The following is a 27,368-nucleotide window of genomic DNA, read 5'->3' as shown; positions in this document are numbered from 1 at the left end:
ATATGAAATTCACATAGCATCAGTCTTCAAGGCATCCTGATCTCTAAATAAATGCTGATAAATCTAACTCTGCTTCTGAATAACACTGACTAGACTTGAATGTCACTTGAATGACTAGATATCCCTGCTATATTTTGTTGACTCTACGTTTGTGTGTTGTAGAAATGCAATTATTAATAGATCTAGTTTGTTTCAAATTGTATTTAGTGACGTAATGAAGACCAGCAAGTAAGACATGAGTGTGCTGTTTTTTTGAAAATGTAACCATTGTACCATGCCTGGCAAGCAGGAGCTCTCAGCCATCAGTTTCCTTGGAAACCAGGTGCATTCCCACAAGGGACCTTGTACCATTCAATGGAATTAGAATTCCCTTGGCCTGATTATCTTAGCCCACTTCATCCAATTAATGGTGTTTCAATGATCATTCATCAGTATTTAAACCTAGTTATGCCACTGGTGCTCTGTTATTGAGCTGCTGTCAGACAAATAGCAGTACACTCTCAGTACTGACCTGCATCTCCAAAATTTATTCGCTGTCTAAAGCGAAGTCCCAAACATGATCCACCTGAGTACTTCAGCCTATTTTTCAGCACCAAACCAGTGGTTTCTTTTCTGTGGCCCTTTTTGCCTCACAGCATTGCAGTCTCACAGTCCATTCCTGCCCTGACGACAGCTTTCGCCTTCCACTCAGTCCTTCCCTTCACCATCTCCATCCTTTTTCACCATCCACCTCTTTGGCAATCTCTGCCAGGCTCCGGAGGTCTGATCTTTTGCTTTTGGATTACTAGCCTGTCAGTAAAACATGGCTGTCAGTTTCAGACAGCCATAGCAACCAAGCAACATTGCTTTTAAAAATGTTACACACTGTGTGAGCATCTGTATGAGAACTACAGCCCTACAAGAAAGGCCATGAGTGCCCCCCAGATTGCAAATATGTTTTCATGACTCCTTCACACATCCTTCCATTTTCTATCAGCTTTATCTACAGTACTTCAGGATTACAGGGGAGCCAAAGCCCTTCCCAGCAAAACAAGAACAAGGCAGGACACTCCTTTAATGGGATGCCAGTCCTATGTGTCATAACAGACAAATAAGTTCTGGAACCCCAGATGAAGTTTGAACAACTGAGTTTATTGCATGCAAGGAACAATAAGACCAAAGTATTGTTCGAAATATAGGTACAAAAATTCCAGTTTATATACAGTAGCAAATTTCAGCCACTTCTGACGCAAACTGTTACCATGGTAATTGGGGGGCCACCTGTGTTTGGACATTCCCAAGACCTTGAACACTTTTAATGGTCGGTTTTATCTTTCCTTAGTTAGGGGGTCTTTATCTTGCACTTGGAATTTCATATCAATTAACTCCCATCCCTGCCATAACTCAAAGGTGCCTAAGCATGGAATGTCTTGAGTTACAAGAAGTCTTTGTGCAGAAAGAAATCAGTTAACCCCCTTTTCACATCTTATATCTTTCTTCATATGCAAGGCATACATAGACACTAACATGGACACATTCACATGAGGGCCAATATTCTAAGATGCCAATTAACCTACCAATATGACTATAGGAGAAAACCAGAGCACACAAAGGAAGAACATACAAATTCCATATACAGTATATACAGTAGCACCCCAGGTCTGGAATTGAACCCACAGCCACAGCAATTTGAGGCAGCAATGCTAAACACTGCACCACCATCCTTCCATAGTTTACACGTAATATCTTAAAATTTGTGTGTATATAAACTTAACTGCTTTCCAAATTATAAATCCCATGTGTTTGATACTGGCCTGGGACATTTTCAGTAGTGGAGTTTTGATATTTTTTCACTGCCCACCTGTCCATTTCCTCTCATTGCTCCAGTACAAACATGTGCCAGGTCACTGGTCTCTAAGCCTTAAATGCCATATAAAACCCCAGTTCATCTCACAGTGTTGAACTGTGCTTAAGTCTGATGAGTATGGCATCCATACCACAACTGTCAACTTCTGGTCTTACAGAGATGTATAAGGAAGTGTGTTGTCCTGTTGGAATGTTGTCAAGTCAGAGTGAGTCTGCACAAAGGGTAGAAAGTGAGATCCCTGTATTTGATCAATGTAGTGCTGTGCAGTCAGATTGCCATCAAACCTTACAAGAGGAGTTCTGTACTGACCAAATACTCCTGTAATGGCCATCACACTTGACACCTCCATTGATCATTTGTGGTGTTTAATGACTTGTGAGTGACTGTGTTTGGCTGTAATGTCTTGCCAAGATAGAAACTGCTTGTTGTGAATACCCCAGAAGGTGGGCCACAGTGTATTGACTTAATCTGGCATACAACATATAGATGATTCAAAGGTTTTGTTCTCTTGACAAGTGGGACATACTGGTTCCTTTCTGTGTTTTTCTTGTTTTTTACTAGGATTGATATTCATCACCTTAAAGGGGAACTGCAATCCCGATTTCTCAGACTGGTAATTAAATATTGGTAGCAAAATAAATTAATTGACAGTATCACAAAATTTTACAAATTGTGAATTAAGTGTAAAATTATCAACTTTGCGAAAGAACTGCATATTTGTCACAGGCAAATCTCACTAATTGCTATAATCAAATAAGAAACATGGTCTCCTAACAACATTAATCCTTTTTTTGTCTTTTTGAATCCATGTATTGTGACGTGCACAGCCCCGGTAAGGATCACATTCCACAGATTCCTCTGGGGAATGAGTTGCTGCTCAGTCACTTGACCAGTTGTCGGAAGCCAATTGGTCAGATGACTCTTTAAAAGTCAGGAAGTAGAAGCTTCCAGAGTCAGTCTAGGGGGAGTGGAAGTCTGCTGCTGGAGGGGCTCAGAAGGCAAAATCCCTGTGTTCACCACTTGCCAGAGGAGAAGAACTGACCAAGGAACTCTTAATTTGTGTTAAGGGTCTTGGAGCTAGAGACTCTAGTGTTGAAAATAGAGAAGAGTTTGAGAGACTGTTTTGGGGAAAAAGATTTGGTGGCTGGTAAACAGTGTAGCTGCCTAGCCACTAGGTAGAGATCTGCAAGGAGTTTAGGCAGGAGCTCAAAGAAGAGCTAGGTTTTTGTTTTGCACATTGGCTTTGGTGTTTTGTGTTCCTTGCACTGCAGATAAACTGCATTTGGGTGTTTTAAAACCTTACAGCTGTGTTTTTAGTGTGTTTGTTGGTCCAGACCCATCTATTTGCTAAGATCCTGTTATGACATGCCCAGGGGTATGTCACAGTATATATTTTAAATGATGCCTCACTGTCAAGTATGTGGCTGTTCAGAAAGTAGTAGTCACACACAAAACAGAAGATCGGATCAACAGAAAGTGTTTCCTGTAAACGGTTTACTTTTTGAAAGGAGATTGGTAATAAACAATACCCATTGGCACTGATGTTGGTCCCAATGATAAGTTTCTCGAGATTCAGTGTTTAAAATAAGTATAGGTTGTGCAGCAGACATTTTACCCCAGAAATGTTTAAACATGATCAGCTTTCTGAATTAAGAAGTAAGTAGTAGTTGTCGGCAAAGCGGACTCAAAGTTCATATAGTTAATTCAATCCAGTTACATTCATTCAAATCAGCTGTTCAGGCAATGTCACAAGTTATGGTGCAGCAAATCCTCCAATTTTAGGTGTGAGTTACCATAAAATCACCAATATAAATGACAGAGCACCTTTGCAAAACTTAAAAATTAATGAGTGTAATTTAGTTGGTTGGCAAGTTGCTTTTTTTGCAATACTTACAGTGTCTTGCAAAAGTATTCACCCCCCCCTTGGACTTTTTCACATTTTATTGTGTTACAGCATGGAGCCATGATGTATTTAACTGAGAACTCATCAACACAAAGTACTCTATAATGCAAAAGTGAAAAACAAAATCCAGACATTTTACTAAATTAATTAATTGATGTAATTAATGTGTTGATGAGTGGCAAAAATTCTGTTGAATATATCATGGTTCCATGTTGTAACGTTGCCATAGCCAAAATGTAATGTAGTGTGCTCTCTGAAGGCACCAGTTCTGTAGGGTTTGGGCATTTACTGGGACAATTATTAATTGTAGCAGTAAATCACAAAGTTGATTCTTTTGATGGCTTTAGAATCCAACCATGCGATATAACTCAAACAACGCACACACACAGGTACTAATACACGAGGATACATTTATTAATACATAAAATATGCATATAAACCTAACAGATCTTATCGAGAGGGTTATCAGAATACAAAAGATATATATTCAATCAGTTACGAAGTGTTACACATATCAAGAGGACATACGTTCAGTATATCATTCATTAAGACTGTTTCGTAAATGAACTTAGTTATAACTTCTACATTAGATACTCAAAACAAGTACATAACTCTTAGGAATTAAATTGATATCAACTGGTTGGGATAACAATTGAATTCTCGAGCTGTAATGCATTGAAGTTGAATACTCATCCAATTTCTGGGGATTCAGATCTCCTGCGGGCACAAAGAAACAGTTGCAGGCTTGTTACTGTCCAATCCGCGCTGTCTGGCTCCGTGCCAGGCTGTGCTGTGCGGCTTGCGACAGTGCGCTGCTGATGCTCACTGACCGGCTAGTTAGTGTTGGCTTTAACTAGCAAAGTTTGTGCACAGGAGAAAAGATGACTGTGGGTCCCAGCAAGTCAGGAAGAGGACCGGTTCGTTCCTGATGAAGAGCTAGTTCTGAATAGTGATTCAGCTGTCCACAGTTCTGACCTGTTCACGAGGCCTGCTGCTGGTGCTAACCTTGGGTGGATCCTCTGGTTACTCTCTGGCAACCTCCGCTCTAGACTCTTAGAACAAAGGAAAGTTCTGGCACTCGGACACACTGGCCGTTCCGTGGTTGTCCGGGCTGAGTCTCAGGATGGTCAGGAGGCGCGCTGCGAGAATGTCCTGCCCTTGGGAGCCTTTTGCTCCTGGGCCGTCCTGCCCTGGAATTCTCCTTTGAATTCCCTTTAGAATAGTCCACAGAATTCTCCACTGAATCTCCTGAATCTCTCAGGCTCTCTGTGTTGCCTGTTTTTACCTGGAGGAACTTCAGCTCGTTGATTGGCTGAAAGTTCCATGGGCATCAGAGTCCCACGTGGGTTACTCGGCCCTACCAGTCCCTGATTGGTTGATCAAGGTGAGATATGAGTCACTTACTCCTGACACTTAGGAATGCAGTCCAGATGTCCATCTGGCACTCCCTAGACAGATAGGCGCCAATGGATGACCATTGATCATGATAGCCAGGCTTAGCTAAGTGCATCCCCCTTTGGGAGCTGTCCTAGGAAACCTTATCAAAGGAAACCTTAAATCAGCCTGCATGAATAGTTTCTCTGTGGCTGCACCACAGAGATGAACAGAGAGATGAGGCCTAATTTGGGAAAGCTCAGAAACACTTAATTCTGCCTTATTAATAAGCCTCGTCGCTACAATGTACTGTAGGTAAAGTCTCTAAAAATATGCATTCTTGTATGTGTTGGTTTCATTAAAAAAAGTGCTTGGTCTTAAGTATTTTTACAATGTAATGGAGCTGCTTTCGCATTACCATAACTTTTGTTGCCTTGTTCTGAATTGCAGACAATGACGGCAATATGGCGCTACACATACAGTACATTGAAACTTTCCTCTCTTTTGTAATTTAAATATGAAGTTGTACACATTACTGTGTACTTGGTAGTTTCAAAACTTTACAGATACAAAACTTTACTGTTCAATTTCTGACTAGAAAATATGCCAATTATAGAGAATTGAGGCAAATGAGGATCAATAATGCTGCTGAGGTATGCAAACAAAACTCAAATAAAGTATGGGGGGGAAAGCACAGAGGAAATTATAGAACACTCGTCCTTCAATACTATTTATACAAATATACAGTAAGACAAAGAGTCATAAGTTTGCCAATCATTCTGGTTTTGAAACTACATAAACCCCAAATTCATTTTAGTTAGGTTGATATCTTTTTTTATTAGTTTTTTAGGTGTTTCATGAAAGGTAATGATTTAGTGTTAACCATGTAATTATGCTGTACAAGGAACACCTTTGCCCATATTTATCAACCTGTAAAACTCTCGAAAAGCCACTTTTAATGATGCTTATTATTATTATTATTATTATTATTATTATTTTATTATTATATTTTCCTTCAGATTTAGATTCAAAATACATTCAAAACATCGAATGGGCAATACAGTATATTGCTTTTTAAACCACTCACACATTCAGGAATAATCAGTTGCTGCAAACTACAGTATCGGAATTAATAGGAATTTATTGGTCTTATAATTTTAAACTGGTTCTACCCCACTCACCATTGTGAAGCTGCAAATGCGAATTAATATTCATTCCCATAATTCATAAATTGTATTATAGATTTTCATGGATTTATGCAAACTTATTTAAACAAAATATGGATTTTTTAACAGTTTATAAACAATAAACTATGTCTGATATCAAGGTGCATTCAGTATATTAACAGTATTGTTAACATATGGTAAATGTACAGTACATACTGTAGTTTAAATGCAGCTAGCCATTTTAATTTCTAAATTCTCATTATTCTAAAGAATTTTTAAACTGTAAAATGTGGATTTTCTGGTATGTCATCTTTGAAAATGTCCTACGTTTTTAATTAAAGAAGTACAGTGTGTTATTTAGTTATGCAGTTCTTAAAATTTCATAAGGCTTTCTGATAAGCTGGACCAGAAATTTAAATTTTACATTCAGTCCTTTGGGGACTGGCTTTTAGTCACAAGAATAAGACCCTCTGCAATTTAGCCAGCTGCAACTGACAGATATAAGCCTGCAGGAATATATTTTATGATTCATAGTACATAAAACAGTGACATTTACTGCCTCTCCCAAAGGAAGCCATGGACCCTCTGAACTATGAAGCTCTCATCTGTTTTCACCACTGCAGGTTTTAAGTGAGGATGGCTATATTCAAAGGGACCAGGGGTCCACATCGACCTGTTTTTACTGATAGATGTGATCAAGGTCAGTCTGTCAACCCGAATTGTAAAGTAACAAAATAATCCTTCTCATAAACCGCATGGATTTTAAACATTTATATTCTTCTTCCCTTCATTCCTGAAGAGAATGAGAGAACATAATTAAAACGATATGCATGAGCTAAACACAGACTGAAATATCCAGTACTGTATTTTTAAATCTCATATATTTAAAATTCCTTTTTATTTCTAAACCTAGCAATAGAGTAATTTAACATGCAATTCTATGTGCACATATTAATCTTTTCTTGAGTTCAAGAATACAATTATAAAGTGACTAATCCATCTTATATAGTTGGAAACAATCACATATACAGTATATATAGTACAGGGGTTGAACATATAAAGGAAACACCAGGCAATATATAAATATTTATTAACTAATAAGATGTTGGGCTGATTTTGGATCATTCTTCAAGAAGGAAAGCCTCTAGTTCTTTGAGAGATGAAGGAGCTCGAAAACTACTCTGCACTCTTCATTGCAGAACTTACCATAAAGCTTAAATGATGTTTGGGTCTCATGATTGAAGAGGTATTTGTCATCATCCTGGTGTTCACAAAACCACTCTTGAATCTGTTTCCAATGTTTCTATATTACATTATCATCTTGTAATATGGGAACATCTTTAAACCCAATGACTCCCACAAGATGGCTACCCATACTACAACAGGTCAACATACTACATGTAACATACTACAATGTTTAACAGTTGGGAACAGGCAGAGTTTTTTTGGCTTTGGTTTTCTCCAAACATCAACCTATCTATTGCTCAGATGCCCATCACACCAGGTTATGCATTGCAGTGCAGTGGCCTTGATTTACAAGCTGTTAAATTATGGCTGCCCTACCATAAATGTCAGCTTTGGCAAAGCTGGATCAAAGAAGTGTAGATTAAGTTCTGTGGTAATTTTTGTGGCTTTTAACAACTATCGTGGTACTGTAAGTATTGGTGATCTTTGAGTTGTGACTACTGTTCCTCTATTCTAATACTGTTTTTCCTTGTTTGGCAAATGCCATCATGATTTTTAATTATGGTCCCCTAGATACATTAAATACTTTTAACATTTGACCTCTGTTAGATCTCTCATGTTGCTTTAGAAACTCACATATTAAAGTGTTGGTCTTAAGATGTCTTTTATAGCAGATACATATTGACAATTAGTATTAAAATTAACACAAAGCACAAGTAGAATTCTTATTAATAGCAATGTATTACTATTTATTATTAGTTCAAAATAAGAGTCCCCTTTTCATTAGGTGGTTCCATTATTTGTCTAACCATTGTATAAACATATAAATTGTAATGTATAAATATAAAAAGGCAGCATGGTGGTGCAGTACTTAGCATTGCTGCCTCTACATGTGCAGCCATGGGGTGCTATCTGCGTGAAGTTTGTATGTTCTCCCTTTGTTCGTATTGGGTTTTCTCCAGATCCTCTGGTTTCCTCTATAGTCGTGAGACATACTGGTACAGTATGTTAATTGGCTTCTGTGAAAAATTATCTTGGTGTGAGTGTCTGTCTCTGTCTGGACTGGCCTCCTGCAAAGGGAATTGCATCAATTGTTTGCCGATATACCCCACTTCCCTGTATTGAATAAGGTGGTTAGAAAATGGGTGGATGTGTAAAGCCCCAAAAAATCTATAATAAATAATAAAATATCTATTTAAAATCAAATTTAATTAAAATTACATTTTAAGCGCTGGTGACAATAGAATTCTGTAGATCAATTTGTAGTCATAGTAAGGCAGGGAGCACACAACAGATTTCTTTCCCATATAATGTATGTGACTTTATTTCACTTTAATACTGTTCAATGTACGGTATGTCCAAATCAAACAGATTTGAATAGTAATTAGGAGAGCAAGCTGAAATGACAAAATAATCACACCCTTGGGTATTTAGCAAAGGTCTTAAAGCCTGGACTCAGTTACAAGATAGAATACAGTGTTATTCTCATTTGTCACAAACAAGCATGAGTAATACTAAAAATCATATTAGGGATTTTATTTTTACACTGCAATAGTTTACAGTTATCTTCAAATACGATAATGCTTGAGAAATTCTTAACACACACTCATGTTGTCTTCTAGCATTTCGTTAGATATAATACCAATTTCAGAACTGCTTCATTTTTAGCACACAACCAAAATCACCAACATTTGGTGAAATTCACCAGATTCTAATTTTTAATCATAATTCAAACTGAAATCACCCATCTTATAACATACACTTATTCTTGTTTATATTGGTAATGTTTCTTTGTGAAACTCTTGTGTGTACACACTGTGGATTTAAGGAGTAAAAAGGTATATGGATTTCATCGTTGCAATTCAGATACACGATGGAGTTTGCTTAAATTATAACTCAAATGCTTGGTTAGCTAATATTACTGTAGATAGTATTTACTAATGCCTAAATCCATAAGAATTAGTATTGGCATTATCTTTCTCCAACAGTATTGGCAATTAAATTTTAAACTGTAAAACACATTGTTAAACTAGACATGGAAGTCATAGGTTTTTGAACACTCACTAACAAGTTGCTGTCAAGATTTTTGGGGAATTATGTAATTGAAAACATTCATATTAACATTAACATCTCCTTAGGCTTCGATAAATCTAAAGGATATTTCAGTAGTTTGGTTAGATCCTAATACATGTGAGAGAATGATGAGATATGCAGAGACCCCTCTCCCCTGCTCAGTATTGTGAGGATTGAGCCAGTGAGTTGCTGAAGGGATCTAGATGAGTTGTTGGAAGGGGTACGAAAGAGAAGCACTATGTGAAGTCCAGGGTGCGAGACAAAACACATGGAAGTGTGTAAGATTAGGATCTATCCTTCCTAGAGAATTTCTGTTATAAATTCCACTTGTCTTATTCCAAATTTTTACATAGCCTTATACTACTACTATTTGAAAAACATATGTCTGTGACTGAGAAAAGTAAATTACAGTATTAAAGCACCATTAAATATTTTATAAAATGATTTGTAATGTAAAAAAAGAATTGACTAAAGTAAACTTGTTGATATATTACTGTAATTCTATTGATTCCAATATAATATGGGCTGACCCAATTAATACAGATGGGCTTGATTTCAATAAGCAATGAAGCTACTGGAATTTCATACAACTATAATACAGGCAGAGGGTTAGTTTTATGGTACACTTCTTTTTGGATCTTTTGGAATTTTCTAGTCTCTGTAGAAAAAGATAAAAAAACAAAAATTAAAAAAAAATTTAAAAAGAGATCGTAACACAGCTTTCATTATTCAACCAAAAACAATACATAAATGCTTTACAGACACATGTCCCAAACTGTCCCTGCTTTGTGAAGTGAAAAGACAGCTGCATGAGCAGTTATTTAGATAAAGCTACATAGTCAGTTTATCTTCCTCATGCAAGAAATACACTTGCTGCAGTAGTCTGTGGTTACCCTTGATTTCTGGGTAATGCTCATAAACTAAATCCAATCACAAGCAATAACCTAATTCCTTTACTTTTTTCCATGGGGACTTTCCAGCAGAGATTAGAAAACAACCTGGCCCTTGCTTTACATGAATAATTACAAGCTTTTTCATTGTCAAATATCTGTGGATGTATGAGAATGTTACTCATTCTTCTGTTGCTGGGTGTCTTTTTCTTTATAACTCTAAGGGAACATTGTACTAAGAGGAGTATTTATTATTTAGGGATTTATAAATAGGAAGGTGACTGACCTAACAAAAGGCTTGTGTCTTTACTTAACCCCAGAGAACCATAATTTGCCAGATTATCTAACTGCAGTCACTGAAATTTGTTTTATCTTTACTAACATGCATTCAAACATGAATCCAAGTACTAAGCATTATAGCTGGTGAGTAACACTGTTTAGTTAAATGATTTATCTTTCAAATGTCAAAGTAGAAAGTGATATGGTTACATAATAACAGAACTGGTAATACTCTCTGATTTATTTTTTGCCATTACAGTTTACAATCCACTTACTCTATGCAAACAGTGTTAATCATGCCTTTTCTGCATTCAGCATTCTCTTTCAGAAATTGTTGACTGCCTTAACTTGTATTCCGACCAAGTGCAATAAAAATCAATACTAAATATCACATAAAACACGAACACTGGGCATATTTCATATTACACTGGTACTGTATAGGAAGCACTTTACCAAAGTAAATGTATAAAATAAACAGCTGGGATTTAGCAATGAAGCTTTTTTGTTTATATTGGTGCTTCATTTTAAAATGTCAAACACTATAAGCCAATGCCACACTTAGTAAGACCAATTTACATCAAGCTCGTGCAATTATACAGAGTGTGTAGGCATGTGGGGAACAATTTAATTGAAACAATTTAATAAATATCTACAATTGGAGTATGTATAACCCAAATAAATATTAATTTTCCCAAAGCATAATATTACTTTAAATACTTTATTACCTGTATAGTCTGCGTATGTTTTCCCTGTCTCATTATTTCCAGGTGCTTTGGTTTCCAATTCCTCCCACATCCTGAATAGGTTAATTTTGTTTTTACATTGTCTCTGTGTTGTGTGGGTACCCTTTGATGGACTGCTGTAGCATCTTATCTATGGTGCAATAATATCTTGTGCTTCCCGCTGCCAGAATAGACTCCTGGTTGCTGTAACCTCTGCCAGGAATAAAGGGCTTTCTAATTAGGAAAAAATGGATCCTTTATGAATTTCTATAATTAGGGAGTTTCTTCCTAAACTTAAGCTGAAAAAATCAATTTTCCATTTACTTAATCAAAATGCTTTTTTAGATATATATATATGTAAATGACTTAACACTTTTAAATATGTGTTTTACAACTCTGAACACCTTTGTGTTATTTTTCAGAAGATACTGAAAATGTGAGTTAACTTCTGCTAATTGAATTTTGGTTTCACACACTGATCTGTACTAACGCACAAAAGTGCTGATAACCTTTGCTAATGCTATTACAGATCAAACTGCATTCACACAGCTTTTAAATCTGTGTCAAGGAGACGATTAACTTTTCAGGAAGACACGAAGCCTGCCTAAAGTACATAAATCAATCAAAACCTTGAAATTAAGTAAACCTCAGGGAGAGAAGCTCTTATAAGACACTGGCGTGCAGTAAATATCTGAATTACTTTAAGCAAAAAGGTTTTAGCAAAACATACATTTTAAAAGATATATGAAGCCAAAAAAACATTTAGGGACTTATTTTGATTTGTGTAATTATTATTGTTCATTAGTCCATGACAAGTATTTCAGGTCCTTAATAATAATTTTTAACGCATTCTCATAAAATCCCTCAACTCAATTTGAGTAGCCATTAAATATGTAATGGCCCGAATAAAAGAACAGCAGTTAGCATCTAATTGAGTGGTAAAGTATGAACACAACAAAGTAAGTTCTTAGATTTTGTGTTTGCGCAACATACCTGAACATTCATGCAGAATAAAGCAATCTTCACTGAATTAATTTATTATAGTAAGAAACAAAATCATTATTTTAAATAATAGAGCACTTTATGAAATTTATATAATCCTTTATTAGGTGAAACCAAAAAACAGTAAAATTTGGATAATATCTACAGGTTCCTAAAGCACATGCATGGGAGACATGCATTGCTATTGTTAACAAACCATACATTTTGTTACCCACATTTTTATTTTATTCCTTTTTAAATAAAAATAAAAGATATTTAGCAAAAGACTTTTAATAATGTTGTCATTTCATCTGACAAGCCAAATATTAAAATTCATTACATTTCCTTCATCTGTTATACTGACTGGTCGTTGTTATTTAACGCTTCACTGCATTTTTTTATTATCTATGGGATAATGGTTTTCTGTACTGTTAGCATGCAGTGGATGGGATCAGTTATGAGCAGTACACAGCAAATTCAAGCAGACTCAACAGTGCATTGCTGCTGTGCAGAAACATCTATGCACAGTAACAGAGCTTGTGTGCCCATGAATTTATTTTATTATGTAAGAAATAGTCTGAATCTCTTTTTACTTTATTATCTGTTCTTTTGTCCCTTCCCTTTATGGTGAAAACCAAGACAATTTTAATTCTGCGAAAACAATATCTGAAGACTGATGCTCATGTCACATTATAATTTTTGACTTTTGAATTTAATTTTAATTTTAAATTAAAATTGAAATTTTAATTTCAACCTTCCTTGTATTTGAGGAGAGAGTGACTACATCTTTGATCAAGTTAGCTAATTATTACAACTTAATGGACTGTGTGGAAAACGTCACAATGAGCTTTTTGGCACACTGGAAAACACTTGAAAACAAATGACCTTCTTTCAATTATCTTTTGACAGCGATTTTTGTCTATTTATGAGTAGACAAAATCACAAAATTTGTACATGGGAAACATACTGGCATTTGCCAATCAAACAGATTGAATGTAAAATTATGTTGCACAAGGAACATGTTCAGTGAATAAAATTCTGTATTTATTTTACATGAAAAATGAGATGATCCACATGTCTACAAAATCAGGTATTGTAAAAATTGTTGAATGACCTGGCTCAGTAAGGGTATAACAAAAATAAAATTACAAAAGGTAATGTTACTCATGTGTGCTCGAGTAGTTACCTTACTTCTTTTGATAATATGGTATTCATGTCCTTTACCTTTGTGGTGAAGTACAATGAGGGTCCTATTTGATTATAGACTTTATAATTATACTGTATAGACTATATAATTTTATTATAGACATTATAGATCATGGAAACAGCCCTCATCTTACACTGTTACATCTCAAGCTTTGGCTGTAATGGAACATTTTTGCAAAAAAATACAGTGTCATAATTTAAGCATCATAAAAAGCAAAATATTGTTTCTGCATCAGGATATGATTGTGATTTACAGTTGTTGTTCAAGATGACCTTTGCACAATAACTAAGAATGTCTTCTCTATCTTTGAAAGGCTCTTCAAAAGTCTCAGGATCATTCTTTGGCTGATACCACATTCATTCACAACACCCATCTTTGAGAGTAATCTCTCTCTGATGAAAATTAATGTGTAGACTGCAGGAGTGGAAAAATGCTTTTTTTCCTGAAATGCTGAATGTAAATGTCTGCTTAAACCTCCAGTCCAGTTTATAATGTGTTATTAGTTATATTAGTTACACTAATGACCCTACATTTTTAGATTTCAACTGATTGTACAGTACATACAGTGGCTAAAAAATGTATTCACCCCCTTTGGCATTTTTCACATTTTAGTTTCTTACATAATGGAATAATGGGATTGACTCACAGGTGTAATTGCAGCATCTACAAACTATTAAAACAAGGGGTGTGAATACTTATGTAATCAATTATTGTCTGTTTTTTATTTGTAATTAATGAAAAGCTTTAAAGTTATTTTTTATTTGACACCACAGAATATTTAATTTTGATCAATGGTAAGAATTCCTAAATGAATAAATTTAAATAAATAAATAATAATACATTTTGGTTCCATGATGCAAGAAAACTAAATAATTTCAAACAATTATCTGTTGTAAGAATGCATCACTTTTAATTGTTTTATTAATGTTATTTCATTTATAGCTGATAGTTAGAATGTATTCATGGAGTATTATATATCGTATACAGATAATATATATGTTGTAATAAGGGACATTTTTCTGCAAATATTACACTTTGAGATGGAGTAATCAATAATTAATTCTAGATATGAACCCAGTTAACACAAATGCTGTAATAATATTCCTAGAAGATTGTATTTTGATTATGACTGGGAAAATGTTTTAGCAAGGTTTTCACAACATTACTGGAAGGGCTCAGATTGGTTGTCAGACATTCAAACATAAATTTGTAGACATGTAACACAATGTAAGCATTTTTGCATGCTTGCATGCTTTTAGATTATGTTACTTTGAAATACTACATACTTTACAGTATACATTATTGATAATGATTTAGATGTCAGAAATCAAATGACCGCTGCACATTACACTATAGCTGCTGCAACACTGTAAAAATGCACCAACAACATTTTGTATATACTGTACAAATGAATATAGAAATTTGCAATGTCACAACATTTTTGCACTAGATTAAACTATTTTTAATGCTGCCACAAACATTATTATTTTTAACACCTCTAAAAGAACTTCTTGTTATCTAGACCCCATTCCTACCTTTCTTTTGAAAGCTCACCTCCCAGATACAGTACCTGTTACGATCCCTGCCTCTCGGCAACGAAAGAGGCAGAAGAAGGCGTAGCCTTAGTTCATCAGTCCACCTATCAGTGTACGCATTCACCACCACACCTCCGTCTCATCTGGTATTTAAGCATTAGTCTTTCCCTACCCCCTCGCTCAGTATTGGTTTCCCTTTCGAGCTACTTAGTTGCGCTACGCCTTCTACCTCCTCGTACTGTTCTGGTTCCGACTTTGGTTTATCCCCTTTTACTACGTCTTTTGGATTACGGCTCGGCTTCGGTTGCTTTCTCCTAGTTTGGTTCTCTGGCTTCCCCTGGACTCTCGGCTCTCTCCTTCGTCTACGGTTTTGGATTACGGTCTGGCTTTGGCTACTCTCTCCCTGTTTGGATCACTGGCTTCCCCTGGACTCTCGGCTCTCTCCTTCGGCTACGGTATTTGGATCACGACTTGTCTCTATCGGCTCCCGCAAGTGGGTTCACTACTTGGTTTCGGTTTCACTGGCCGAATCCGTAACAGTACCTGCATGTTAACTGTCAACATCATCAACAGTTCCTTTTCCCTGGGTGTTGTCCTTAAAGACTGCATCAATCATTCCTATACTGAAGAAACCTGGATTGAATTCTGATATAATGATGAACTACAGACCAATCTCTAATTTACCATTTATATCTAAGTTTTTAGAATAAGTGGTTGCACATCAATTACAGGTTCATATAATAGTTAATGGCTTGTTTGAGCCTTTTCAGTCTGGCTTCCACTCAAATCATAGTACTGCTCTTGACAGGGTTGTGAACGATATACTTATTGCCTTTGACTTGGAGGCTATAAGTTATCCTTATGCTCCTTGATAATGGTGCTGCTTTTGATACATTAAATCATTATGTGATGCTAAATTGCATGCAAACATTTTTCTCTATCAATGGTACAGTCTTTAACTGTTCTTTAATTCTTATCTGACTGGCAGGTGGCATTTAGTCTCCCTTAGTCCCCATGGCCCAAGTCCGTCATGGATTCAGTCTTGAGCCCTTTGCTTTTTATTATTTATATGCTACCGCTCAGCCAAATTATATGCAAACATGGTCTTCAGTTTCACTGCCACACAGATGATACTCAAATTTATGTTAAAACTTCTTCCCCCTCTGGTCATCCCCCTCTGTCACTTATCACTTGTTTGTGTGATGTCAAACTCTGGTTGACATCAAATTTCTTGAAACTAAATAGCGATTTAACAGAAATTTTACTGTTGGGTAGCAAATCACAGTTGGAAAAACTCAGTTTTTCACAATAATGGTTGATAGATTCCCTATTAATGCATCTGCTATAGTCAGGAATCTGGGAGACACACTTGATCCTCTTCTGTCTTTTGAGTCTCATGTGAAAAATGTGATTAAGACGTCTTCCTTTCATGTTAGAAATATTGCCAGCATTAGGCAATTTTTATCAATGTGCCACGCTGCATGTCAGATTCATGCGCCAGCAGCCATATCACCCTGCAACTCACAAGTAGCAACCCACTGAAGCTAAGCAGGTGTGAGCCTGGTCAGTACCTGAATGGGAGACCTCCTGGGAAAAACTAAGGTTGTGACGGGGACACTATACTGTAAATAAGTGCTGTCCTTCGGATGAGATGTAAAACCGAGGTCCTGACTCTCTGTGGTCATTAAAAATCCCAGGGCATTTCTCGAAAAGAGTAGGGGTGTAACCCCGGCGTCCTGGCCAAACTTCCCATTGGCCCTTACCAATCATGGCCTCCTAAATAATCCCCATCTATGAATTGGCTTCATTACTCTGCTCTCCTCCCCACTGATAGCTGATGTGTGGTGAGCGATCTGGCGCACTACGGCTGCCGTCGCATCATCCAAGGTGGTGGTGGAGGGGAGTCCCCATTACCTGTAAAGCGCTTTGAGTGGAGTGTCCAGAAAAGCGCTATATAAGTGTAAGCAATTATTCTCTCTCTCTCTTTCCTAGCGTTAATCCCACATCAGCAGGGTCCGCTTGTCGGCACACCAGTCTCCGTTTGGTGGTTTGAACCAAATCTTTGAGCTGACGTTGCCATTGACTGCGACTGAGAAATACTCCAACCGGCGCATCGCTCCGCCTGCCGTCAGAGTGGGAGGGGGAGGAGAACAAAGTAATGTAGCCAATTCATAGAGGGGGATTATTAGGAAGCATGGGAAATTTGGCCAGGATGCCGGGGTTACACCCCTACTCTTTTCAAGAAACACCCTGGGATTTTTAATGACCACAGAGATTCAGCACCTCGGTTTTACATCTCATCCGAAGGACAGCACTTATTTACAGTATAGTGTCCCCGTCACTATACTGGGGCATTAGGACCCACCTGGACTGCAGGGTGAGCGCCCCCTGCTGGCTCCACTAACACCTCTTCCAGCAGCAACCTTAGTTTTTCCCAGGAGGTCTCCCATCCAGGTACTGACCAGGCTCACACCTGCTTAGCTTCAGTGGGTTGCCAGTTGTAAGGGTGATATGGCTGCTGGCAAGTGTAAGCAATTATTATTATAATTAACAACAACAACAACAACAACAACAACAACAACAACAACAACAACAACAACAACAACATCAAGGCTTGAGGTCTCCAACTATTTACTCTTTGGTTTGAGCGGTGGCTCTATGGCTAAGGATCTGTGCCTGTGGCTGGAAGGTTGCCAGTTCAAATCCTGTGGCTGGCAGAGGAATCCTACTCCGTTGGGCTCCTGAGCAAGGCTCAGCTGCTCCAGGGGTGCTGTACAATGGTGGACCCTATGTTCTGACCCAAAGCTTCTCTCCCTGTTTGCATGTCTCATGGAGAGCAAGCTGGGATATGTGAAAAGATGAGTCCCTAATGCAAGAAATTGTATATGGCTAATACAGTACTTATCTTATTCTAACACTTATCTAGCTAAGCTGGGAATATATCAGGTTTAATTTTTCTTTATAACATCTTTACTACTCATTTATCTACAGTAATGAGACACTCTACTCAAGTCAAATGCTGCGTTGATTGTGTGCTGTCAGTAGCAAAGTGTCATGATCGCAAACCCCTCCTCTTAAGGGCGCTCCAGCCCTTCCTCATTTGCATCACTCCCGCCACCTGTTCCTTGTTTCTCTCCGGTTCAGTGCCCCTTTATAAGCCAGGCGCGCACCTTACTCGTGGCTCTGCATCTGATTTCCATATCATGCGAGTCCGGGACCTGGTTGCGCCTGGCTCCGTCATGTTTTTAACTTCCTGCTCCTGTCCTTGTTCCCCCCGCCAGTCCCGACCCAGCACTTGATTTTAATCTTCTGTTTGGATGGATTTCTCAGGTTTGGAACTTTTGCTTTCGTTTTTGGATTTCCCCTTTTGGATTTATTCTGAACTGTTCGCCTTGGCCACACCTCCCCAGATCACCAGCACCGTATGGACACGCCCCCCTGTTCATCCCTGTTCCTGCATGACTTTTCCCTAGTGTATTCCTTCCTCACTATTCTGGATTGTGTCGTCCGCATAGGGTCCGGAAAGAACTGTTCGTTACACAAAGGAATAATTCAAACATGGCTGTATGCTTCGGCAGTCATTATAATTTTGTTTGTTCATTACTGTTATATATTCAACATTTAAAATGCATTATACTTACATGTTTTGAATACCACAGATTATAACCAGTTCAAAAATGCAGACTTGGCAAGAAGTAGGATTTGTACACAAGTATTTTTTTTTCTCTTCACAGATGAAACTAAATTCCCAGGGAAGGCTGTTAAAAGTACACTATGGGAAGGGGTACTCAATGGAACTGAGAACTATGAGAAGGGTTCTTTCTGAAATACTACTACTACATTATTCATAAGCATTTATCAGTTAACATCATGTGCACACAAAGAAAATGAAAGAATGGGGGGGAAACTGACTTTAGTAAATGAAGAGTATGACTAATGTACACATTAAAAGCTTTAGTTAAAAGATAGGTCTTCAAGTGAGTTTTGAAATTGTTGACTGTTGCAGACTCTGTAATGGAACTGAACAGTTCCACAGACATTGTGCTGCAATTAAGAAAGCTCTGTCTTCCATTGAAGGAGGCCTGGTTTTGGCAGATTAAGAATTCTAGAATCAGTGCATCTCACTTAAGAGCTGGACGAAACATACTTACAGTATGCAGTAAATCCTTAAAATGATCTGGAACTAGACTATTCAGTGTTTCAATGTTTTATACATGAGCAGGAGAATGAGCCTCCTTTCATGTCTTGGAGTTGTACATACAAAATTGTATCTTAAAAGAAACATTAGTTGATGGTTTGAAAACTAGCAAAGAGGATCCCCAAATCCACTGTTCAAGGGCCACAGTCATGCAGATATACTGTTCAAGGTATTCCTAAATCATGAACACATGAAGATCTGAGTAAAACAGTTAACTGATGCTATTCACTTCACCAAAGATCTGAAACTTTTGAAGATGTAAAGGGATATAGAAAATGCATTGACTTTTGATCCTGAAGAATGAGTAAGAGAACTCTACCTATGAGTGATGTCCAATTGTTAACAAGTAATAATCTTAACAGCTCAGTAATATAACTGAAGTCTTGTCGAAGTTGTCTATATTTATAGAAATAATTCTATTCTTCTTTCATCTAGAGACATTATTTTTATATCATACAATAACTAAATATTATCAAGAAACAAGTTGCTTCCAAAATTCATTAACAGTGTTAAAAACAGTTTTTAACATGTTTTGACAGGTGATTGAAAAGCTTCAAGCAGATTTTCTTGATGAAGGGCATGGAAAGAAACATTCTGTCATATTTGCCAACATTATAAAGGATTATTTAGATTCTGCAAAACACCATGTAATCTACTAATCTGTAGGGAGAGAGGCTTAGCACTGGCACTTTTGCAATATTGGAGGCGTTGAACAGCCAGGTCCCAAAGGAAAGTAGCTGTCCATCAAAAACGTGTATTTTAATTAGAGGACTGCAATTGCAGAGATTGTATCCAGGCTCAAAGGAATGTCTGTTATTTTTATTTTTTATTGGAACTGCACTGCATATAGTTTATTTTCCTTAGTGTTACGACCCAAGTGTCTAGGGGTAAAGGAGTGTAACATTTAGGATATTTTTTGGAAGCAGGTGGGTTCTGGTGAGGGACTAGGAAGCGTGATAACAAGGGTCGGTGCAAAAGTGATGATATTAAGTTGAATAAGTGACTGGTTTGTAATTGGACACAATAACACACAGGGTAAGGGAACTAGAGTGGTGCCAAAGAAAATAAAATAACAAACAAAATGGAGCTGGCTAGGAAAGTGTGGGAAAGCTAATCTGACTACAAAAGAAAACCCGAAACACACAGTCTTCGGTGTCTTCAACATCCTAGCTGACCTCTACTGACTACCCAAAACCATACAAAACAAACGCACCACCCATACTAAACTGGTGTGACTCATACAAGAATCAACTACGTGTGTGAAAAATGTACCCAACAACCTAAACTAACTCAATACACAAAAGTTCACACAAATACACAAGTGAACTACGAATACAAACGAGAGCAGACAAGTAACAAGGTACAAAAGAGCACAGAGGTTGATACAATAACACGTTTGGGCAAGGTAATGGCGAAACAAGGATAACACAAACAAACGAAAGTACAAAGAGATGAACAGAAACCAACAAAATAGCAAAGCAAAAGATATACGAAAATGCACATACACAAAGCAAAACAACAAACCAACAAAGCCGAAGCAAAACCAAGAGTGAAACAAAAACCAGAAGCCAAGTGGGCAAGAAGTCAAACAAAAGGCCCCTTCCTTCTGAAAGCCTCCATGTTTTATACTGAATAAGATGAGTTGTAATTGGTCAAGAAGCTAATTGAAGATGATGTCATATGGAAACAGTGGTGTAATGATGGACCAATGGGGGACGGAGAACAATCAAAGTCAGAAGTGTGGAACATACTGTAACAACAAAAACAGACATAGACCACACACTGGGACATAACACTTGGAGAAAGAAAAGAAAAGCACAGCTTCTAGCTCCATTACAATTCATGTTCTGCAAGGTACTATTGATTCAAGATGGTTTTCCTGTTTAAAGTTTCTATATTATGTACAGTAAGCAATTGAAACTGTGGACTCAAAAGTAAAGTGTGCTGAGTTAAAAGGAAACTACAATAAGCCTAGTGTGACAACTATATCTGTGCTCAGAAACAACAGAATCATATTCAAGAAATCTTACAGTTACAGACTACATTCCTCTGTGAGTAGATTTATTGGGCCTAATTTATTCTTCTGTCTGTTTTTGTTTAAGCAAAATGACAATAGTTGCTTTTAAAGTCATTCCTTCCTAATTTGAGTTTGAGAAGCCAAGCAGCATTTCTACTGTATATTATTATTTAATGACATTATTTTGAAACAACAATAACAATAATACATTTCAAATGTGATACATAACTACTACATTTTTATTTCCGTAAACACTTATCCGAAATACTGAAATGTTTTTTTGGGAAAATGTGTATTAGAAGGCATGACTGACTTTTCATGATTCTACAATTCTAAGACCCTCCAGGGTCAAAACAGACAGTAAATCAGAATGTATATTCCCCTTTTCCCCGACAGTCCTAAAAACACAAACCACTATTAGGAGTCAGCGGAAAACATACTGTACTAGAAACTTCACAGTTAAGCATTTTTATTATTAATTTATTAAGCATTAATATAGTCATTTATGTAACTTATTATTCTGAATTTATGTGTAATGTATTTATTTGTAAGTGGTGAAGTACATTCTAAGTAAATTAAATAACTTAATATTGGTATTTTTATTAATTTTGTGTTGATCTAGCATTTGTGTTTGTGAATGTTTTTAATTTATTAATGTTAAAAAAAACAGTAAGACATGTTTTGAATACCACAGTAGATACAGAAATTATATATTGTTGTACTGTACATAAAATTAAAGTAATCACATATATGAGTATATCCATTTCAATTTCAATTCCTTTTTCCAGACTTTTAAAGATTGTGTTAACATTCATAGATAATTATATTTTAATGAGACAGGAGGACTGTGCATAAAGTTTTCCCTATAGTGTTTCGATCATGTCTGTTCTAGGTTTATTTTATACGCTATACAATATGTGTTTTACCATATCACCAGTATGTCAACTGAGATACACACCATTAACAAATCCTTGACAGTTGTTATGGCTCTCTCCCAGGTCATTCTCTATACCTGGCCTTGGTGCCGCTAATCATAATACCAATCTCCTTGCTCCTGCTTACCAGCCATTAGTAAACTATGCAGAGACAGCTGTGAAAACAGTTAAATTATTATCAAAGTCGAGTATTAACACCTTGAAAGGCTGCCTTGATGTGATTTTTTCATAATTCATAATTTTTCATTCTTCATTTTGTGTTGATAAATAAATTCCCTCTAAGAGAATCACCATTTACAGTATCCAAATAATAAGCTTTGGGTTACCAAAGAGCTCAATAATTTTCTTTATAAAAATAAGAGGTTATTCTACTGTGGATCAAAGAAAGAAAACAAGTAAATAAAGAAGTTAAACGTGCAATATGGCAAGCAAAAATGATTAAAAAAATAAAGTAATGGAGCAAAATAATCAAGGCAAACTCTACATTGACTGGCAGGACTATGGCCTGAATATCAATGGGGAACGCAAATTCATCCTAGTAGATGGAATTAGCAGACAGACCCTACCTGACAAGTTAAATACATTTTTTTTAGTAATTTCAAAAAGTACGACTTCTCCACTCAACTCAATGTTTTCCAAAAGCTACATACTCCTGGAAAAACACAGCAAATATCAACTTATAAATATCGCAAACTTCACAAACTATTTTAAAAAGATTCAGGTTGACAGAACACCAGGTCCAGATGGAATTTGGGGCAGAACACTAAAGTATTGTGTTGCAGAGCTGACTGAAGTGTTTCAACACCTATTCCATCTTTCTTTAGACAATGGCATTGTTCTTGCTGTTTAGAAGCACTCTACAGTTGTACCTGATACTAAGAAGAATTGACCTAAAGCTCTCAATGACTTGATGCCAATAGCTATGACTCCATTAATGATGAATATGAAATCACATATTGTGGCTGCAATAGAATCAGCTCTTGACCCCCTCCAATTTGCCTACTGTTCTTTATAAACATTTAGAGCAGAAAAAAATCTTCAGCTCAAACTTCTTTTAACTGATTTTTCATCAGTCTTTAATACAATGCATCCACACATTTTGGTTGAAAAACTAATCAAACATTTCAGATTAGATCATGAACTTATCCTATAACTGTAGATCATTAGTTTTCTGACCAATAGAACAAACTATATTTATTAACGGGTTGGCATCTGACTTTGGGCTTCTATTGGTTCACGACAAGACCATGTTGGTTCTCCCCTCCATTTCTGTCATGATCGTAAACCCCTCCTCTTAAGGACGCTCCAGCCCTTCCTCATTTACCTGATCTCCTGCACCTGCCTCCTGTTCCAGTCTCCCCTTTAAAAGCCAGACGCTCCCATTATTCCAGGCTCAGCTTTGGAAGATGGATTCCTGGAAGCACACCTACCAGCGAGTCCAGGAGGGGCTCGATGGCATAGGCTTCACAACGGCATCCTGACCATCTAGGTCCGGGGCTGGGAATGGCTGGCCCCGTTATCCCCTTTTATTCCCCTGACCCTTTGCCGGATCCCGCTCCAGCTTTTAACTCTTGTCTGGTCCTTCAGGATGGATCACCCAGCTTTGGACATTGGTTTTCTCAGGATATTCTCACGGACTCCTTTGGACTTGTTGGCCTTGGAACACCCCCCCCCCCCGAACACAAGCGCACCTTGGACATGCCCCCTGTTCTTCTTCCAGCCCCTATCCTAGTCTTTTTCCCCATGTTTCCTCATTCCCCTCCGGATTTTGCTGTCTAAATAGGGTCATGAAAGACGCTTCGTGACATTTTCCTCTTACTCTGTAAACTGATGACTATCGGACGAACTATGAAAATCATTATATCTTCAAATTTGCTGATGACAGTGTATTTTAGTCTCTCTTCTCTTAGTGCCTGGACAAACACATGGATCCATTCTGGTCGAATTGGTCAACAGGTGTGATAGTATAGTTTGAATTTACAAATATCTGGGTACTGTGTTTCACAATAAACTAAAGTTCACTACGAACACTGATGTCATTGAGAAGAAATCCCAGCAGCACTTATATACAGCTGAGAGAGTCCCTTTGGAAAAAGAATCCAAAAATTAATTCTATCAATATTGTAAACCTCTTTTATATAAAGTATTTTAACTTTTTCTTTTATCTGTTGGTTCTCTTAACTCAAACTCAAACTCTAAAGTCAAAACCACCTTCAAAATGTTGTAAACCTCAGTTGTAAAATCACTGGGGAGCCTTTAAGACCCCTGGCACAGCTTTATGTCCAGCAGATCCCGAGGAAGACCTAAGTAATCATTACATCATCTTCAGGAATATGTTTTCACTGTTCATAGTACAAGACAAATAAAAGGAAATTGAGTGTCAATTTTGGAAATTTAGTCTACATATGTGCATGTACTTTAATATCTTCTTACTTATTACATACTGTTACTTTCAATCATTTGTATACTCTATTTGTTGTTTTTGTATGTATAAGATTTTTTTCATAGTAAAGTTTTTTTATTTCTTATGTTTTCTATGTTGCACCGCTTGCTGCTTAAATTTCCCTGGTGATGAATTACAGTATTTTGAAATTAATTGAAAACAGAAAGTGGAATTAGAAATAAAAAAATAATTCACAGGATTTCAGTTTTTTTTTCTATAAAGTTACTGATAATAATTAGCTTCACTTAGCCATTGTCTTTTCTGCTTTGCAGATTATCCCTAAGCAACTACTCCAGGATGAACTCCAACTGCTCTGATGAATTTTTCCAGGCTATGAATCATGCAGAGCAGACATTCCGCAAGATGGAGAACTACCTTCAACATAAGCAGCTGTGCGATGTTCTCTTGATTGCAGGGAACCACAAGATTCCAGCCCATAGGTATGGAGAGTATAAGAAACTCCATCCTACAATATACAGCAGGCAATCCTACAGTGTCAAGAGGGGTATATATTTTAAAAAGCAAATACTGTATAAAGCATATATAGTAAACACACATACTGTATCACACACCTTAAAATATGATTATACTCTCATCTTCATACACCCACATGTGGTGTTTTCTAAATGGGAATGGGAAAAAAACCCTTATATTTGATCAGTTCAAGTCTCTAATCCAACTAATGCGATAACAGGATAAGAACAAGAATAATGTGGAAGTGGAAAATTTGCCTTGGTTTGTTATGTGTTTAAAAGTTATTCAAATTAAGCATTTAGATTTCTTTTACAGTAGAGTCCTGAAAAAGTAGAGTAGAAACAAAAATGTGCACATCAAAGTAAAGGTTCTGAGACCAGCATTCAGTTTCTTTCATTCCCTGGAGTAATGTATAAAGAGCTATAGAATTAATTTCCCTAATTCTTGAAATTTCCAGCTTACATGTCTCTTGAGAATAGGCATGCTTAATCAAAACAAATTTCTAACCTTTTATCTGTGAATGTTTATCTTTGTTCCCTTTTGATCCTAAAATTGACATAGGCAGTACATGCAAATGATACATACTGTAGTTGATACTAATGTCAGTGACTTCCTAATGCATTAGAAATAAATGAATTAACACCATGTAGATCTGAATATCGATGTTCTTTTGAATCTTATACAAAAATATTTTACTGTGGTGTAAAAACATGATACCTGACACCCACACCATAATCCCCTCAAAACAGAGAAAATGGACATTGAGGCAGATCACAACACCATAGAAATCATTGGCAGGTGCAAATGTTAATTAAGGAATGGTGTCATAATTCTTACACATTTTTACGTACAATGCAATTTTAATATCTACACCAAATTTAAAGGCACTTGTTAAGAAGAAATATTGAAAGCAAAATGTATCAACTACTACCACTGCTACTGATATAATAATAATAATAGATTTATTACCAAATCAGTTGATTTGTTATTCATAAACATCAGGTTTCAAAAAAGAGGGATTCATAATAATGATAATCCTTATATTTATACAGCACCTTTCTGGATACTCCAATCAAAGCACTCCACAAGAAACGAGGACTCCCCTATACCACTAATGTAAAGAACCCACCTGCAACTGTAGCCTACTGTATGTGTACCCTTATCACACATCAGTTATCAATAGGGAGGAGAACAGAGTTATGAAGCCAATTCATAGAGATTTTTTGAGTAATTCATAGGGATTATTAGGAGCCCATAATTGGTAAAGACCAGATGGGAAATTTGGTCAGAACACCAGAGTTAACATTCCTACACATTTCAAGACGTTCCCTGGGATTTTCAATGACCAGAGAAAGTCATGACACTGATTTTATGTCTCATTCACTATACTTTTTCACTATATTTTTACAGTATAGTGTCCCCATCACTAGACTGGGGCATTAGGACCCACACAGACTGCAGGGTGTGTGCCCCCTCTTCAGCAGCAACCTTAGCTTTCCCAGGAGGTATCCCATCCAGGTACTGGCCAGCCTCACACCTGCATAGCTTCAGCTGTGCTTCTATAACCAATTTTAGTTCAGGAAAATATAACACTTTATATGTTAGGAATGATTTGACTCAAGGATTTTTTGAGCATGTAAAAAAGGTATGCTTTTGCTTTTATTGCAGTACTGTACATTTGTGCAAAGTGTAGAGATCACAGATATTGTACTAGAACCCATCTTAAAAAGACGAAACCACACACCCTACACTCCGCCCCCACATCAACTCAGTGTTACTAGACACAAAAAAACAAGACAAGCATAGACACAGTCTTCAAAATATGGAGAAAAGCAAAAAAAAAAGCACAACATAGAAAAAACTGCCCAGCAACCACTTTTAATTGACTGTACAGTTGAAAAGCACAGTAAAATAGTTACACTATCTACAGTTATTTTTTAGACTATAGTTTTTGTTCCCTTGTAAATTTACAGACTTGTTCTGAGTGCAGTGTCCGATTACTTTGCTGCCATGTTCACCAATGATGTTCGAGAAGCTAAACAGGAGGAGATTAAGATGGAAGGTGTGGATCCTGATGCTCTGAAATCTTTGGTTCATTACGCATACACTGGTGAGTGCTCATAAAATGCTCATTCCCTTT

General features: G+C 36.8%; 1 protein-coding gene across 1 annotated transcript in view; it reads left to right on the top strand.

The window, feature by feature from the left end:
• The window catches only part of klhl4 (kelch-like family member 4), a 96,529-nt gene that overhangs the window by 42,978 nt on the left and 26,183 nt on the right, over nucleotides 1–27,368 (top strand). The window contains exons 2-3 of the mRNA XM_088924969.1: nucleotides 25,027–25,194; nucleotides 27,202–27,338. Coding sequence (XP_088781095.1) covers nucleotides 25,027–25,194; nucleotides 27,202–27,338 — 305 coding nt within the window. The remainder of the gene's footprint in view (nucleotides 1–25,026; nucleotides 25,195–27,201; nucleotides 27,339–27,368) is intronic.

Source organism: Atractosteus spatula, chromosome 9 (assembly GCF_055471065.1).
Source record: "Atractosteus spatula isolate fAtrSpa1 chromosome 9, fAtrSpa1.hap1, whole genome shotgun sequence".
Taxonomy (NCBI): Eukaryota; Metazoa; Chordata; class Actinopteri; order Semionotiformes; family Lepisosteidae; genus Atractosteus; species Atractosteus spatula.
This window is presented reverse-complemented; position numbering and strand designations above follow the sequence as displayed.